Source organism: Vanessa cardui, chromosome 11, assembly GCF_905220365.1.
Source record: "Vanessa cardui chromosome 11, ilVanCard2.1, whole genome shotgun sequence".
Classification (NCBI taxonomy): domain Eukaryota; kingdom Metazoa; phylum Arthropoda; class Insecta; order Lepidoptera; family Nymphalidae; genus Vanessa; species Vanessa cardui.
In genome coordinates, this window is record NC_061133.1 from 8,520,277 (window position 1) to 8,539,588 (window position 19,312).

General features: G+C 31.1%; 1 protein-coding gene across 4 annotated transcripts in view; it reads left to right on the forward strand.

The window, feature by feature from the left end:
- LOC124533677 (kinase D-interacting substrate of 220 kDa) overlaps positions 1-19,312 on the forward strand; it is a 53,808-nt gene that overhangs the window by 10,490 nt on the left and 24,006 nt on the right. Inside the window, exon 1 of one of the 4 annotated variants that reach the window (XM_047109103.1) lies at positions 14,843-15,178. The exons of the other annotated variants lie outside the window; for them this stretch is intronic. Coding sequence (XP_046965059.1) covers positions 15,020-15,178 — 159 coding nt within the window. The 5' untranslated portion in view covers positions 14,843-15,019. Of the gene's footprint in view, positions 1-14,842; positions 15,179-19,312 lie in introns of those variants that run through there. 4 annotated transcript variants of the gene reach the window in all.

The following is a 19,312-nucleotide window of genomic DNA, read 5'->3' on the forward strand; positions in this document are numbered from 1 at the left end:
CCTAATTTATTTATTATGTATTAGTTACATTAGTTTGCAGATACAATCAAAATTAATGTGGGGAACTAGGAACGAAACATTTGTTATTAGTTATATATAACGTTATGTACTCGTACCGATTACAAACGTACACTGTGTCTTATTTGTGTGTGGTCTTTTGAATTGTTAAAAGACGCGAAGTAATTCTAATTATCTATCTATCTAATTGTAACTAATATTTATTAAATCATAATTAATTTCAATTTTTTGTGCATAGTCAAATTAAAATCAGGGCGAAATTCTACTATCTTATAACGGTTGTGATTATTTTTTGAATAAAATACGTGGTTATACGAGCAAAGGGGCCACCCGATGATAAGTAAACATTCCTTACATCGCCAATGCGCCAACAATCTTGGCAACTAAGATTTAAGTCCCTTGCGCACGTAGTTATACTGGCCCACTCGCCTTTCAAACCGTATCACAGCAGAACTACTGTTTGATGGAAGATTATATGATGAGTACCCTATGCTTAAAATGATATGTTGATATGGCATAAAAACAGATCATAGTATTTCGTAAGTGATAATCGTATATTTGGGGCATTTCTATTTAGGTACATATATCGACAGATTTCGATTATATTCCGATAGAACATCGTCCAAACAGCAAATGGATCGGTTGTGTTAGTTGAACGGTAACAATAACGTTTCGATTCGACTGCGATAAAGTGACAATTTGTAAGTAAAATTAGTGCCCAGGTCAACTCATTCGATTGAATTTTTGCACACATTGTTCTGGCCGTAATACACCCAATAATAAATACTCTAGTAAATGTAATAGTGTATTTAATATTTTTATGAAACACCTAAGTATAGGCTTGTTTCTTTTTTTTTAATTTAAAAATAATGTACTTTTAAATTCCGTATTTTTGGCCTCCATTCTTATCCAGGTTTCAAGAAGCTATGACAATAATAGCAAGCGATTCAGCCATTTTGGTTGCTAGTCTAATAATCAACAATTAATATATTGTTATTCCATTTAGAATTAAACTGATTTGCATTTATTTGATACAGCGAATTAATTGTCGAATATGACAAATTACTGATAACTCGTAATCTGTTAAGCTGCGATTAATCGATACGTTCGTCTTTTCTGAAGCAGAATATATTTAATAAAAAAATATCAAAGTAAAACTATTTAGGTGATAAATTTTATGTGCATGAACGAATACGGCATATATACATATAATGGGCAAACCTCTTTAACACTACGGTACGCTGTCTGAGTATCTTTTATATCTATAAAAAGATCGCTGTTTTTATTTGAATAAATGAACTTCACGCAAAAATCACTGAATATTTTGTCTATGTGAATATTTTTACCATGTTCAATGTGTTTCAGAGATGTTTTTTTGCCCAAACATCATAAAATGTAATTACATATACATATGTGGAACGAAGCGAGATGGCCCAGTGGTTAGAATGCGTGCATCTTAACCGATGTTTGCGGGTTCAAACCCAGGCAAGCACCGCTGATTCATGTGCTTAATTTGTCTTTATAATTCATCTTGTGCTCAGCGGTGTAGGAAAACATCGTGAGGAAACCTACATGTGACAAATTTCATTGAAATTCTGCCACATGTGTATTCCAACAACCCGCATTGGAACAGCGTGGCTGGAATATGTTCCAAACCTTCTCCTCAAAGGGAGAGGAGGCCTTTAGCCCAGCAGTGGGAATTTACAGGCTGTTGTTGTTGTTGTTATGTGGAACTAACAGCGTGACTGCTAGTAGCACAAAAACAAATAAGGTATTTCTTTTTTAATGATTACCGAAAATAATGATGTATTTTTTTTTTTAATAAAAGAACATTATAACGAAGGAGAGATGTAGGATAATTATACATATATAATATGTATGATTATATTTTGAATGGAAACAAAATTGAACTGAAAAATTTGGAACGAGAACAATTGGTAATGATTTCAATATTAAAAAAAGTCAGAACATTATTTCTAGTAGAAATTATTGTCTAGCCTTGTCTATATTTCTGGAATTCAAACAATCCTTTTTAATGATTGTGAAATGCACTTTTTTTATTAATACAGGTTAAATGAGATCTTCCTACATATATTGCGCATTATATCAATGTCACTACCTACATATTATATGAGTATAATATATATACTTGATCAGAATAATTAAGGTTTATAGTATCATATAAATTTTCATTGCAATGCCTTGATAGAGTTCCACGCGTATTGACATAAGTCTCAAGTACCTACCTAAATATTATTCTAAGCAAGTAATACTAATACTAGTGTAATCAGATAATGTTGGCATAATAAAATAAACACATTATGTGCAATTTACTTATAGAAGTGCATAACGTAACGCAACCTGTAAACGCATAATGGAATCTTATTTTTGGAATACCTATTATCTGAGACACATATTCGAGCGTTTCTGGATATTTTACCCTAAGGGGAAATACACACTTATGTGGTATACAAAGATTTCTTAAATTAACGTAATATTAGAAATTAATTTGTTATTATATTCAATTTCAACGCGAGCTAAGGCAAGTAACAGCTAGTATTACAGGGAGAAATTATATTAAAGACACCTATTAATTCGCAGTGCCGGTAGTTACTACTTACATACTTTCTATTAAACAGTAAAGTTATTTATTATCTATTAAAATAGTTACATGTACCTATTTCAATTGACACGAATACAATAGAATTATACACGCGTTTTGTAGAACGCAACACAAAAATGTCTGTCTGTAAAATGGTATAAATTTTAAATGAATAGTATGATTTGAAATACACAACTAGAATAAGTGACAGGCCTTTGAAAACGATTTAATGTATTATGAGTTGTTTAGTCTTTTAGCTCGGTAATAATTCTGAGCGCCTTGTACCGATAACCCGAGCGTTTTCTGTTTTATCTTTTAACTCACATTTTATATGAATTTAAAATTCTCGATAACCATGACATAGAAATATTTAAAAGCTAGCCAATTAATGAATTAAACTATTTCTTGTACACATTTTAAATTTATAACATTTAATTATATAACCTTAGAATAATATTACGCTGTGTGATAATTGTGTTGCGTTCATTAACCTCTTTTATTTAATTGAATTATATTTGTTGTATAAATTACAGTCATCATAAAAATTCTGATAAAATATACGACTTTGAAGTATCGCGGATCAAAGATTCACGCATTGTTCACGTTTTTATATGAAAAGTGTGTAATTTACAACATGATAAATAATTAATTTTATATTCGTATCAGTCAAGTGATTTTATAAAGTGTACTTTTATTAAGATAATAGTAATAGCCCGTAAATTCTCACTGCTGGGCTGGAGGCTGCTCTCCTTTCGAGGAGAAGGTTAGGAGCATATATTCATCACGCTGCTCCAGTGCCGGTTGGTGGATTCACATGTTTTTTTTACATCGTCAATGTGCCACCAACCTTGGGAACTAAGATGTTATGTCCCTTGTGCCTGTAGTTACACTGGCTCACTCACCCTTCAGACCGGAACACAACAATACTGAGTACTGTTGTTTGGCGGTAGAATAACTGATGAGTGGGTGGTACCTACCCAGACGGGCTTGCACAAAGCCCTACCACCAAGTACATGTGACAGAATTTCGCTTAAATTAGACACATGTAGCTTTCCTCTTGATGTTTTCTCTCGTCGCCGAGTTCAACGTGGGTAATCACTACATATTATAAAACAAAGGCCCCAAACTGCGTCTGTCTGTTTGTATTTTATAATATCGATAAACTCCAAAACTGAACTGAAATGAATACTGAACGGATTTTCAAGCGGTTTTCACTAGTAAAATTATAAATAAAAATTAAGCACATGAAAATTCAGTGGTGCTCGCCTAGGTTTGGTTAAGATGTTCGCGCTGAAACCACTGAGCCATCACGTCTTCAAAAAGATAAAAATTTTAATAATTTATAAAAGCATACATAAACTTGGCGGGGCGGAGACGCTAATATAGGTAGGGAGAATGTTAGTGATCTACTTGAGTGGCTCGAGGTAGTCATAGTTAGCTACGTAGTTTAGATTTTTATTAAATAACCAACAACAGCAACTTTGAAATTTGCTGTGAACACACATTAAAAACTTTATACGTGTTCAGTTAAATCATATATATGACTAACTGATGACACTTTTGGTCAGAGAAAAGGCTCATTGAAACTCGTTATTGTAATTGCACTATAAAAATAATTGTGCTTTTTGATTAGTGGATTTATAACCAATTATTATAATTCAAAATAGACAGAGTTCTGGAGATAAAAACTAATATAAAACGTCACACAAATTTATGAAAAGATATTTATAGAATTTATCGAATAACTATGTTGCCTATAAACATGTTAATACGTAAATATTACTTACAAAACATTCTTAAATATACATATGTTGTACATAGGTATTTACGTATGGGATAATACTAATACAATACATAACATTATCTTTATATATCAATAACTCTCAACTGTTCAATCGAGGGCTTAGATATATTTTTTTCTATTGTAGAAAATAAATCGGTGTTAAGCAAAGATAAGTCCATTAGTAAACTGCAATAAATAACAATTACGACGCCTGTGCTGCAGGAACAGTAAACAAAGCTTTCGTAGAAAAATAAGAAACTAAATGTATATTGAAATAATAATTTACTACTTTATTTCGTAAATGTTTTTTTTTTAACAGTATTCGTACCTGTCCCACAAAAAGGTAATTTTATAATACGAGTTGCCATTCGTCCCACGTCTTTTTACATGACAGCCTAAAATAGGAGTGTTATTGTTTTCAGGGTTTGCGAGAACATTACACTCCCTATTTCGGTGTGTGTTTATTGATTACAGCATAATTGTAAAATACCTCATACATATTATGTTGACACATGTGGTATCGTTCGAATCCTCAAATATTTCAGAGAGACACTGAGTATATTAAATGTTTATTAATTTTAATGTTAGCAAAGAGTGTTTTTTTAATATAATCCTGTCTTAAGCTTGTGATTTAAAATACTATAGGAAAAAGGTATTTCTTTTTACTTACAAATTAATATTCTCAGACCAAAGCATAAGATAAGACGGAACGTGTAGAACAAACAAGGCACATTATTAAGCTGCTAGTATTTGTTAGTGTGTGTGACGGTGGCATATTTACAATGTTTTCATCGTGTGCGTAAAGTAAGCAGTGTTTGGAAAATACTCTCGGCGAAACGGATTAATATTTTATGAGTTTACAAATGCTCAATATGTTGACGTAATAAATGAAATAAAATTAACCTCACCGTGAAACTTTATTTTAAGAAGGTGTTTACAAATCTATTAATTCAAAAATGTCTTACTCTTAGTATTAGATAGAAATTAGAAGTAAATACTGGTTGTTTTGCCTTAACTTTTAATAATGTAATTGAAAATGTTAATTTTTATTTTTGAAATGTAATGCAGTCTACTCTACAATTGCAGATATTACGGTACGAATCTTGTGATTATTACAATATTAAAATTAATTTGTTCCCCCCTAAAATAGGTTTAAATCGGAACCTGAAAAATGCAATGAAAGCTTAGTTCTAAAAAACATTTCTCATTTCGTTTTCTTTATTTTACTTTTACTTGGATGCAACCTTTCTTTGGAACAAGGTTAATCACCACTTCCTTTTACTGACAAAAGTCGTTGTACACCGTATGCCTGAAATGAGAGTTTGTGTTTTTAGTTAACGAAGAATAAATACAAGTTAGTACAAGTATGTACATTGTATTTCTAACAATAACGTATGCAATTAATGTATCCTTTTTGTAGAAATTCTGTTGTGTTTCTTTGTTGACGTAAAGCAACACAGCTAACGTAGGAATTGCAGCGTCCCAGAATTAGATAGTTAAAACTTTAATTTGACTGTAAGAAGGCGTGCGCTCACAATCCCGCTCGCGAACAGCGGAACTGCCTGAAATTACTTTGCACTCGGTATTTTTATGTTAGCTTCTTTAATCAACAGGGCTTGCGTGTCCTGCTTACCTATTCTCAGGCCTGTAAATTAATTTAAATACGTTTTCATGACAGCCGAAATTCACCCAGATTCATTTATCACTAATTCTATTAGTTTTTGAAAACTCATAACGATAATTGCGACTTATCTAACTGGAAATTAATTTTATCCAAGTAAAAGGTATATCATTTTTTAACGTGGTAGGTACATAAGAAAAACCTGCAAGAATATTAAATAATAACAAAAGAAAAGTGAAGTGTATTAACTAAGATACTAAGATATTCATTAAGATTAAGCCTACGATGTAAGAATTGTTAATATTCTTAAAAATAATGCATTTATTTTTGAAACTGTTTGAATAAGTCTTTGCTTTATAATACTAATCCTACCTATCGAGTGTAGGATAAGGCGATTTACTTAAGATAAGCTTAAAATTTTATCATGACTATAAAATTATTGTATTCAATTGATCATGCTTTTGTCATTCTATCACTAAATATCTTTCACGACTCACGATATACGATTGAAAATATATGAAACGTAAACCATACCAATGGAACGTAACCGTTAAAATAAATATTTTATGTTAATAATTTCGTAAGATAACTTGAGTATATTTTGAGTTTCGAGTGGCCTCGATAAACAGATCCAGTGACCCATTGTTATAAAGCTATTAATGTAAATTGTATATAGCACTATTTTTGATTTTTTGTATATGTAATTTTGTACGAATTGATTAATATAATATTATATTATTTATATATTAACCACGAAAGAAACTCCCGTCACTTCATTTGCACACAAGGCCTGGTTTGCACGGAGGGGGTGTGAGAGGAGCTGACTCAAAGTGAGGTCAAAACGTTTTTTCATTTTACGGCTTGGTTGATTTTGTGTTACATCACCTTGTTCCATTTGCAACGCCCTTAACTCTTGACAATAGCTGAAGTTTGATTCATTGGCTGATTTTAATATGATGAAAAATATATAAAAAATATACTTTAAATTCGATCTGAGTGTAATTGATTCCAATACTTGACAATGCGTTTGCTATTGAGGAGCACAATACCTTTTGTAATGGCAATGTCTATTCATGGTTTCTCAGTGAATTGATTTGCTTAACTATCATCCCTTTGATTGTAATTGGATCATACATGTATAACGAGTGAAATACTTGATTTACTCCCTCAAGATCTTAAAGTTTTCCATATATGTGTTTATAGTGTCGAATGAAAAATGATTAATCTTCATTGAAAACGTATCAACGTCATGTTTATACTGTATACATTTACGTGCCTATTACTTGCGATGAATCGAAGACAAATGGGCGATTTTACAAATGCAGAACATGAAATAGATAACATTATGATGTGTCCCGAATACGAACTGTGTCCTCTGAAGGTTAATGGCTAATGTATACGTATAACTTTCCTGTTTTACGGCTGTTTTAGACGATAAACACACATTTTCCACGAATCACAAATGAGGTCGTATTTGCCTACAGGTAGTATATATGTTTCTTATGAACTGTTATTATTAGTCAAGAGCATTCTTGTTGATCGTTTATATTGACGTAGCTTAACAAGTATGATAGTCTTTTATTGTGGCGGAAATAGCCTTAAAGATGTATAACATTTTGTCTTCGTTACTGCACTCATTGTTGCACTTCAATAAATCCCTTGTGCCTTGTGAAAAGATGACCATGGAATAAACGAATTGCAATTACGGCTATTGATTGTCGTTGTAATACAAAAAACGTTGCATTTTCGACTACGCTTTTAAATCACATTTCTAGAACAGTTTTTATAATTTTATTAAAAGTAGGTACTGTCGTTTTTTGCTTGTCTAAGTTGCAGATCGAGGTTCTTAATGCAGTAATGATGAAATCGTTACTAGAAATTCTGTATTGGAAGTTGTTAATTTTTACAATTTCATGCATCGAAAACACAAAATACCAATACTAAAATATCTCCTGCGGAGTTCTCTATTCTCTGTTGAGAATCGCAACTGGATTCTACATCGAACAAGGATATGATTATTTAATTGAAATATAGAACATTGATGATTAATATTGTTCTATTTAGAACGTATTCATTTTATTTAAAAAGTTCGGTGTATCAAACAAAGAGAAACTAGTAATCCCAGCTAACGTCACAATCGTGTGAGTGAATTATGATTCCTTGTTACGCGATTTCTTAATTAAGGGGAACGGCTTCCAAACAGTCTTGCAATCGATGGAATGAAGCCAAGATAACTTTGTAAATTATCTCATAACAATTGTAACTTAGGAATGATCGACCTCGACATTCATTGTTGCTACAAGTCATACAAGATTTATAAAATAATAATTGATATGTTCCGTAGGCAGAAAAATATCACAACACGAACGATATTTTTTTTTATCATACGGCTATCTGTGAAACAATGACTTCGATCTTATCACGCTTTGATACTTTGTCATGTCTATTATTAAGACTCATAAATCAGTGCCTTTCAATGGTTCTTGATATTGATAGACGATAGGTCGTTCCTTATCGCAGTTGATAGAAATTCGTAACCTTGTTTTAATTATATATCTACGTGTTAAGTTTTTCTTAAATAATGACGGGCCGATAGAATATTTTGTTGCTATAATATAAGTAGCTACGAATTGTCGAGTTTCGAAATTATCTCGGCCGCGTATGCTTAGTAATAGCCTACGTGGAAACCCAAATAGAGAAATGGACCCATAAATGTGCCCTGTTGAAGGAAGGCGCTATATGTAGGAGATAGTTAAAGTTAAAGTTTTCAATTTAAAGTTATTTCATCAAGATGCTCCTATGGGTCGTGATATTTATTAATGGTACTCTTTTTTATAATGAAATGAATGAAAATTTAAAAGTATTCAGTACTGGCCTTGATACGACAAAAACCCGCCGACCTATTTTAAATGCAGCTTTGAATTTCCCAAATTCTGTAGCTTTCGAGTACGTCCTACAAAGTTAATTTAAAATTACAAAAATCTGCATTTTTACGTACTAGCTGGTCATTCCATAAAATTAACATTATTTTACGGAATTTTCTTAAACAGTTATATAGTCTCTTTGCTCTAGATATGGCTATTGATCGGGAATTATGTGAAACATTATTTTATTACAAGAATGTGAATAGGTGTCACATCTCAAGTGTATTTTCTGTAGCTCTATTTATATCCCTGCAATAAAATGTCTACGGCCCCCAGATACAATTGTTGACGTTGATGACGCTAATTATTTATTTATCTTCACATGTCATTATGAATATAAAATGTACAAAATATCAATAAAAAATTTAAAAATCATTGTTTTATAGTTGGACAATAAATAACATAAACCAATTCATTTAAAAAATCGTTTAATAATTTGTTATTGATGTAAACATGTTTTTGATTTTATTATGTAAATATTAATTACGATTTACAATAAAAGTTCTTCGGTACTTGGTTTTTGGGTTTGTCTTTGTAGTCAAGACTTTGTCGCTGTAGCGTGATTACTTTCGTCAATAAATTGCGATAGGTAATTATTGAACTGATCTCCCTTGTGTGTAAAGTTAAACAAATACATTAAATAGGTTTTTTTTTATTATAAATATACTTTACTCATACGAATGTACTTATAATAGTTTTATCGCGGCCTTTAATAGATTCTGTGTTTGACAATAACCTTTAAAAAATTAGCTAACATTGCGATACTAATATTACTACCACAATGTTATCTAATTTTTTACTATTATATTTTGATAATAGTTTCTTAAGCTTACACCTTACCAAATTGCTTTAATATCGGTTCAATCATTTAACAAACAAACTGACATACTTAGTAACGATTTTATTATATGTTACACGAATTATGATAAGACGCAAGTCTGGATCCCGACTTGTCGTCGTATCATAATTCGGCATACGAAATGAGTTGCTATACATGAGAGGAGATTGGAAAGTTAGCACAAATAATACTTTCACGAGTTCGTGACGTAAACGCTGAAAGGATCCGTCGCAGAAAATCATGATATGGGCATCTCATATTACAAGTGTGAGGTCAGAGGTTTAATAATGGATGGCTAAAAGGCAAGACAGAATAATTGCATGCAGCCCCTTTGTGACCGTGTGAACGATCTACAAGAAAATAGTGATTTATATACGGAGGAATAGGATAGAGACATATGAAAGGAAAGAGATAATACACAGGCCACAAATTTAATAAAAAGAAACTCTTAACAATATTTGTACTAATAACACTGTAAAGGAATTTGCGCACGAGTATTATTCCACATCAAGTTTTCTGTGCTATTTTGTTTAGAATGTTATAGGTATTTTATAAATACATGTTTCCTTATAGCAATTTCGTGAAAAGAAATAAAATACAAACGTTTGTCTTTTAAATATTATCTTTGAAATATGAATAAAGTAGGTCTATGACTCTTTATAATAAAGTTAATATCTTATAGCAGTCCACATACACTCCCTCAGCTTTGTTAGAGACAACCGCTCGCGCTATCTGTTTGTATGGCCCAGGCTACCTGCCCGCCATCCCTGACAACAACTCGATAGAGATTTCGAACGGGTGTTATTGTTGATAGGTTGAATTAGTTTTACTTCTTAATATTATACTAAACAGTTTAATACCTGTTTCGCTTTTCTTTATGTTTGATAGTTATTTACGATGTGCCTTGTCAATGGAAAAAAAATCAAGAAATAGGTACTTATAGATAAAACTGATAACTATTGAAATCGAAATGTTTAAATTTTACTGTTTGTCTTATATTTTCAATAATAAATTTTTATAAATAAAAAAAAACCGCCTTCAAAAATGAACTAAAAAGAAAAAAATAATAGGTTACATCTATATCCAATTTACGATTTTTTAATCACCTCTCAAAGTCGGTGCCAACATTGCTAATATAGGTACATAATACATACATACAAAAACTAAATCTATTTGTTGTATAGATGACACCATTAGACAAACCTTACTATCGATACAAATTGAATGATTTCAATATAGGAATTTATTTACTTTGTTGGCACCGACTTCAAAAGGTGATTAAAAAATCGTAAATTGGATATAGATGTAACCTATTATTTTTTTCTTTTTAGTTCATTTTTGAAGGCGGTTTTTTTTTATTTATAAAAATTTATTTACTGCTTTTCAGTGTTGTTTTGTTATTTATAATTACAATTGGTAGTGTTTGTCATTCACTTTATTATACTCAGTACATTTCGGCTTTACTAAACATAACTCAACGCCGTTTCAATACGACGTGGACTGCAACTCAAATTAAGCGTTACCTAAGTTACAATAGCCTAATGTTAACTGCTCATCGACAATTAGACAATACCATTCTTCCCGATACAATGCCGTTAATCATTGAGGAGTTCTCCTGGTAGTCCACCATCAGCTAGACTTCATCTTAGGCATGTTTACTAACATCAATTTCTTGACGACTATCTTAAAGAAATAGAACTAAACCCGTAAAATAGTTACTTACTAATAGTTTCTGATTACCAGTTGTAGTCTTCATCATCAGTTCCACTTCATCAAATGTCACTTTTCGTGAGCATATGACCGAGGCACGTTGAATAAAACCAAAATCACTATAGGTGTGCCTATAAAATTTGAGGAGTTCCCTCAATTTCTCCAGGACCCCATCATCAGATCCTGATCTCCTGACAATGGGACCACCTGTAAAGCATGCCCTTTCAAACAAAAAAAGAATTGTCAAAATCGGCCCAGCCATCTTCGAGTAATTCGGTAACATACATAAAAAATAAAAAAAAAAAAAAAAAGGCCCCGACGAATTGAGAACCTCCTCCTTTTTTTGAAGTCGGTTAAAAAATACGCTCCAATTTTGATCACCGAGCGAACTCTTGTATATCACAATTTAAATCAGGCTTATAATCACAACAATCTGCGCTAGTGAGATATAAACTCCCAGTAAAGACGGGCGGTATGTGTCAGCCTTTAGAGAAATGTACATACATAATATATATGGTGAGAAAAACTACAAAAACCAAATCCATTTTAAGTACTGTCTGTATCTTTTAAAATATAAGAATAAATTTTATTATTATTGCATAGCCCTAATTTTTTCTTTGTTTTTGTTGATTATTCTTGACACCCGTCATATCAAATAACAAAAATTAACGTTCAACCTAGAAAATCGTGAATCGCGTGTTAACAATGAATCCTTATCATTTTTTTTAATATTCGTAATTCAAAATAGAAGTCACTTTAAACTATAACGTATTCATATAGGTAAAATTAACTGTATTATCATTATTCCTTAAACCGTTCGGTCCTTTCCCAACCTAGACAGTAGCCCACTAAAACTCAACTCATTTATTCAGTATAGAATCATTACACTTATTTATTGATGGTCAAATTAAACACTACCACCGATTTGAAAAAAGAAACCCGACCTGAGAAGAACCAGCTAAAGAAACTCAGCGGGTCTTTTTTGTCAAATTATCCCAATCGTACTAGGTATACAGATTATCAAATCTTAGACAAATCTTTCATATGTTTTGCTAATAATTATTGTATCTTTATTGATAGTAAAAAAAAAACAATTACTGCTCATATAATTTTACTTGTAAAATTCCGATAACAGTTTCGTCGACGTTCAAAACGCATTTTTTTCGTAAATCCTCGGTAAATATTATCATTAATCAAGCTCTCTACTGATGATATCGCGTTAACTTGGTGTTTGATGTTGTTTGTTTTGCTTTCCTCTGCTTTAGCCCGCATCACAACCTGCCTCCACCCTCATTTCGCTTTATCTCTTAAATTTGATTATTTATTTTCGTGAATTAAAAAACTAAGCAAATGTATTCAGTTTGATATATATTATTTTCGCAAAATATATTTTTATTTTTAGAATACCTTCACTTTCATTTATTTACGGGCATTTAAGCCCTAGGCATGAGTTACGGAAGCAAACACAATTTAACCGTCAGGAAATTGTTAATTTAGTGTCAACGTAGGTAAACGACTTTGTTTAACATTTGATAAAGTTTTTTATATCTGATCTGTCAACAGAGTTATATATAATAGATATATCTTTAAAATAATAATAAATAAGAAAAACATTGCGTATTTTTTGTATGTTTCCTTAATTTAATTTATTACAACGACCGGCTCTAATTCACATGGTTACAATTTAATAATATAGGAAATGAGAAGTGCGCTTAGCAGAAATATATTCAATAGGTGTATTTATTTTATAACGTTTAAGCATGTCTCAAATGAAAAACATTAATTATATGAAAATTGGTCTGAGTTGTGATTTTAAAGAGTAACAGGGCAAATTTAGTTGATTTTTCGCCACAATAAATTCAGAATTTTAACGTAACAGTCATCCGAGCGCTCATTTCTCAGCGAAGGATATTTTAATAACATTAATTAAAATTAAGTCTAGTGCTATCTTTCCAAGTATTATTTCGAACGATAATATGTAAAAAGACGATTTTAATCTGTATTTAGACAACTAAAATATTTGTCAGTTCTAGTTTACCTATTTTTTTACTACTCTATAATATGTATATAAATTTTATATACTTATTATTATATTTCGTACATTATTTTTATTTATATACTAACTAAACCCTATGATATACACATCAAAACGAAGTGCTTGACATAAAATATTTACAAATTATACGTTCAAAACTTCGCTCTTTCTACTTGTGAAAACTATCGATTTCGATAGTTTTGCGTTGAGTTCCTTAGAAGCGGAGACAGACACAGAGAACGACTTTGTTTTATACTACTTTCTTATTATTATATAGAAAAAGATAGATAATTTTATATTATCGTCAAACTCTGTCCCTTTTTGGAACGAACTTCTTTAACGCGACATACAATGGAATGAATTGACCGAAATCGTCACATAATGAAAACGCCATATCCCCCTCCAGACGACCTTTCCAACTCTTTCTTTTTCTCTCTGACACTTTTAGTATCAAGGTTTCATACCTATAACATTATTCAAACTATTTTCTGTTAACGTTTTAATTCTTCCCGGCTTCTTTAATAACTCTTTTACTTCTTGTCATTTAATTTAATTATTCTTGCATTGTTCCTGTATTTAATTTGTATTGATATTTAACACAGCGAAATTCGTTTCAACTGGGTGTCCTTTTGAAATATGTTATATCTCCTGTGTTTCTTAATTTTAATTATTTTTAAATAATTCAACTCTACATGAACTCGTAAATTTTTATCAACAATCTATTTTAATTACACGAGTATCCGTCACCATCGTTTTTACTTTCACGGATATACAACAAAAGCGTGTACGATTGATACTTTTAAAATAATGTAGCTAGTAGCGCCATCTGCGTGAATTATGCGTTATTAAAATATCTTTCAGGTGCAGAATGCTCGAATCAACATCGTTCGATAATAAATAATTTAAGATAGTATAAACGTTCGCCAATAGATGGCGTTGTGTTATTTATAATAATTATTCTTGCTTTACATTTCATTAGAATAAATATCAGTCATTTTAATGTAAATTAAAGATTTTCCATGTAAGCTTATTATGTATATTTTCAATGATAGTTAACATTTTTGAAAGTAATCTAAAGTATCGTTACTACACCCAAAAACTTATCAATTTATTTATTGCCATAATTATTTGTTCTTATAAAACACTTTTAAATCATTAATAAAAATTTCTTGAACGTTATATTTTAAACGTATCACGTTAACATGCAATATAACTAACACGCATTAACACTGCCTACGTGTAGGACTCTGCAAATAAAGTGATAACCGTGATAAGCACTCCTGTTTAATTTAATAATATTACTTCAATCAATTCTTATCAATACAAGTGGCACGACGGTGGCCGCAGGATCGAATCACTTGTAAAGTCCGTCATATATTTTTTATTATGCTTACCCGCGTTTATTAAAATGCGTTTATTATTTTGTATTGTGAGTTGACATATAAGCGAAGAGTGCAAGTGAAAATGTTTTAAACGAGACTATGTGAAATGTCTGCTTGGATGGATAAGGTAGCGGCCTCTTCTTCATCAGATTCTGCCGAGCGGCGTCCTATCGTCATCCCGTTTAGAGTACCGAGGAGTTATGGAAGCGTGTTTCCATATTACAGATTCATGAGAGATGCGTTAAGCGAGACAATAACAAATGAGGTGATTGTCTATTTATTTCTTTGCTTTTCTGTCGTAAAGCTGATATTATATTGTGTTTTAGGACTTCATGGGCAAAGCGTTTTAATATTGTTATTTTCAAACTGTTAGTCATGTTTTGTTTTCGATGATAGTTTTTCAGTTAGAAATTGTAAAACGTATATTTTACAGATAGTATTATTTATTTATTTTTTAATGAACTTTCGTAACATGATTTGTTTTAACTTATAAGATTTCTAAATAAAATACTAAGTTTAAAAGCAAATAAACATTCACAGTCACAGACCAAATTTCTAACCTATTATTCAGTGATAAAAAACAGACGAGCCTTCTCTCCTCTTAAGCTCGGATCAGTGGAATTTATACCAGTGAATTAATTCCACAAAGCTGCTGCGGGATACAAAATCGCGACTTAGATTACTGCTCGAAATTTAAAATTCTGTTACTAGTATGTACTGGCACCTACTATTACTTTATATTCGGCCTATACGATTTTATAATAAAATACTTACTACACGTAGGACAATCGTTTTCAAATACAATCCTTACAGTTTGACCTTAAATTTGTCGGCTCCTCTTGTTTATAGTATTATGATACGATTGTACATATGAATATGTTATATATTTTTTTATTCTAACAAACATCCGTTAAAACACTGAGGATATGTTTTTGCTATAAAATATTTTTTTTTCAAATAGAATTATTCTATAAAATAAATTATTTAACAAGCTTTACGTTTGGTCTCTTAGATGAGTACGTATAATAAGCATTAGTAAAATTTATTTTCTTTTTTTTTTGTACCATTTTGGAACCATCAACCCGCTCCTTAAAAGATACTTAACATACCTATAGAGATGATGTTTACAAAAGTTTCGTTGTATGCACCTTATACACTCATAACAAAAAATAAATATTTAGCACATCAAGAGTCCCTATTTAATATTATAAATGCGAAAGTAACTCGTGTTTACTATTTTTTCACGCTTAAACCGCAAACCGTTTTAGATGATTTTTGCCATGTATATAGTTTGAGTCCCGGAAAAGGACATAGGCTATAATTTCTGTCACATTTACATTTTTTAAGTAAGTAATATGTATAACTTATTATAATTTAATTAGAAGATAATGTTTTTCAAAAACCTTTGTACATTATGTATGGTCAATGGGGTCATACATACATATGGTCAATCTTAAAAGGTGGAATAATTTCGCGCGGGTAAAGCCGCGGATTCAGCTTTTATAAAATATGACACGTGTATGCTTTATCGGATTCGACGAAGCTGTCGCTCTGAAAACACATTAAATATATTTTAATTATTTGAGTATGCATTAGCGACTGACAGTTACGTGAAATAACTTTTTTTAAACATTAGAAGCATACGAAAATACTACTAACTCATAATAATAAAAATAAGGTCAATCGAGCCAGTTTTTTGTTTACTGCTGTGTAAATGTTTCCTGAGTAAGCAAACATTTTTGACAAGAATAAATTAATATTAATGTTTTGTATGGTTAGTTAATGCCTCTTCTGTTATCACAATTCATAATCCGCCATTATCCACCACGGTGCCCCACTTTGACATAACCAATACACATGACATATATTTCGATTTATGTCGGTTTCATTGTATAGTGCCGAACATTATGTTACTTTAACTCCTACCTCAACTAACCACTTTAATTAACTAATATCATTTTTGGACTCTAATGAAAACATAAATTAATTTCGCGAAATTAATTAACTAAACATTTAAATAAGTAATGATAAATTGATGAATACCTTTTTTTTAATTATTAAAACAGACGCAGTGATAGATAGAAAATAAGCAACTAAGTAGTATTTAGTTAACAGGATAATCGCCTATAACCTGTTGCTACCGTGTAATTGTATCTGCGCATGAATCCTCACTAGCGTTTATTTTAACGGATAATGGCATTGAAATTCATACGCTAACTATGTAATCAGTTCACCGAGGTTTAACGGTAAACTATATTATCTTAGGATATTTTATGGGCCGCGAGTAAATTATGGTGCAAGAAAACGTCCGATTATCAGATAAACCTTTTTGTTTAAAGAAAACGACTTTATCCGACAATAAACAATAGCGAGTTTACCGAGCCACCGTATAAAAGTTAGGAATATCCAGTAGCATGTTCACTGTGTTTTGTTTTAAGTATCGAATAGGAAATGAGAACTTTTGCGTATACTATAAATCTATATATATGTGTAATAGAATAGTTAATAGTTTAAAATAGCATCGAGCGATTATCGACTGATGACTCTTGGACGAAATGCTTCGTGCGGCTTCTTTTATACGGACTTACGGACAGGTACAACGAAATTATTTTATTTTTGACGATACTTTGTGTACCTTATTTGATAACCACCTTATATAAATAACGAATGCGCGCCCTTACACGTTAAATATTTATACTATTATCGGTGTGTATCAGTGCGAGTACTCAGAGTGAAGGCAGCAAAAAACTAATTTAATTATATTTGTATTATTTCTTTATAACGCCGAAAAATTTGGCGGTGGGGCGCCTTTGAGCGAGTAGATCTTGGTATACTGATATAAATTTAAAAGCTTTATGCTTAAATGACGAAGAAATCCACAATTACATGGATTAAAACAAACTTATCGTAATTTCTGAAATAACATATGAGCTTGTCAGAAAACGAAGTCATTTCTGCTTGTTACAATGGAATAAATAAGTAATGACGTCTCCCATATATACTATACATATGTTCCCATATACACTATACATATGTTCCCATATATACTATATATGTCTGTATATGAGCGATCGCGTCAGTTATATTTACAGTAACTGACGCCATTATTAATGACGTATAATTAGTAGCCTCGGTTATCTTCCCAGCTGGAACATTGCCCTCCAGAATTTCAATATGTAATGTTTTTATAAATCTTACAAACAAAAATACTTAATTATTAATAGTGTGTACAGAAAAAAAAAATCGTTTAAAAATATATTGCTATTGTATCGTATTTTTGATTATCATCTACGTGTCCTTTTTTATGGCGAAACAATCAACAGTTATTCAATTACTTTGAACGTCTTTTCCTTTTTGTTTTGTTTTCGACGATGCCATCGAGAGCATTTTTTGAACAACAAATTTTTTTCAGTCAGTTTCCAGTCTCAAACGTTTATATTATATCATTCGATCGTCTTTTATATATTACATACTACATAACCAACCATTATATATTTAAAAGAAAAAAATGAAAATTACATGCTTGACCTAAACGATACTGTATTCACCCATATTTTTAACACGACATTATATTAACCTATAATAGAAATAGAAATATATTAAATAAAAATTAGATATGCTTTAATTGTTGTATGAATTATAAATATGAAAATTCTGACAGTCATTTATTATTAATAGTAGTCAAATATTAAATATTAATTACTTCCTTTTACGTATTTACAAAGGTTAACTGAACTAACAAATTGTAGTTTCTTGTTTAGGATAATTATCTTGATATAGAACAGTATTTTAATTTTTAATATTTATATATTTAAACTTACATATATATTATATTACATTTACATTTCAAGATTGCGATGGGTACTTTTCTCAGGTAAAGTTTACCTATATTTACCTTTATTAAATATACATCTTTTTATATGCTTCTTACATATGTATTTTAATTTTATTTAGTAATGTCCGATAGATTAGTAATGTGTATTTTTTTAAACATTGTAGGCTTTATACCTATAATTATATCTTAACACACAACACGATTACACGAAGAACGTAATAGGCGCACATTTCCAGACGAGTGGTCACAGCATGGCGCTCGACTGGGCGGAATCCTGTAACCCCGTTATTCTTTTTACCTTCGCATGCGTTGCGGATCTTCAACTTCAATCCTTTTTGCTTTTTCTCTCTGTTACCACTAACTAGATCTCGCGAACTGGTTATTACGAACACAATGAGTATGAAGTAAGCGATGACTACTTACAGCATCGGAATGATAAAGTACATTGACTTTAATTGATTCAAGTTCAGTCGAAGTTTCAATAATCATTTGACCTCTCGCGTAACATAGGCTTATACCTATCGTAGCTCACGAATGCGGAACGACATGCCGGACACTGTTGTA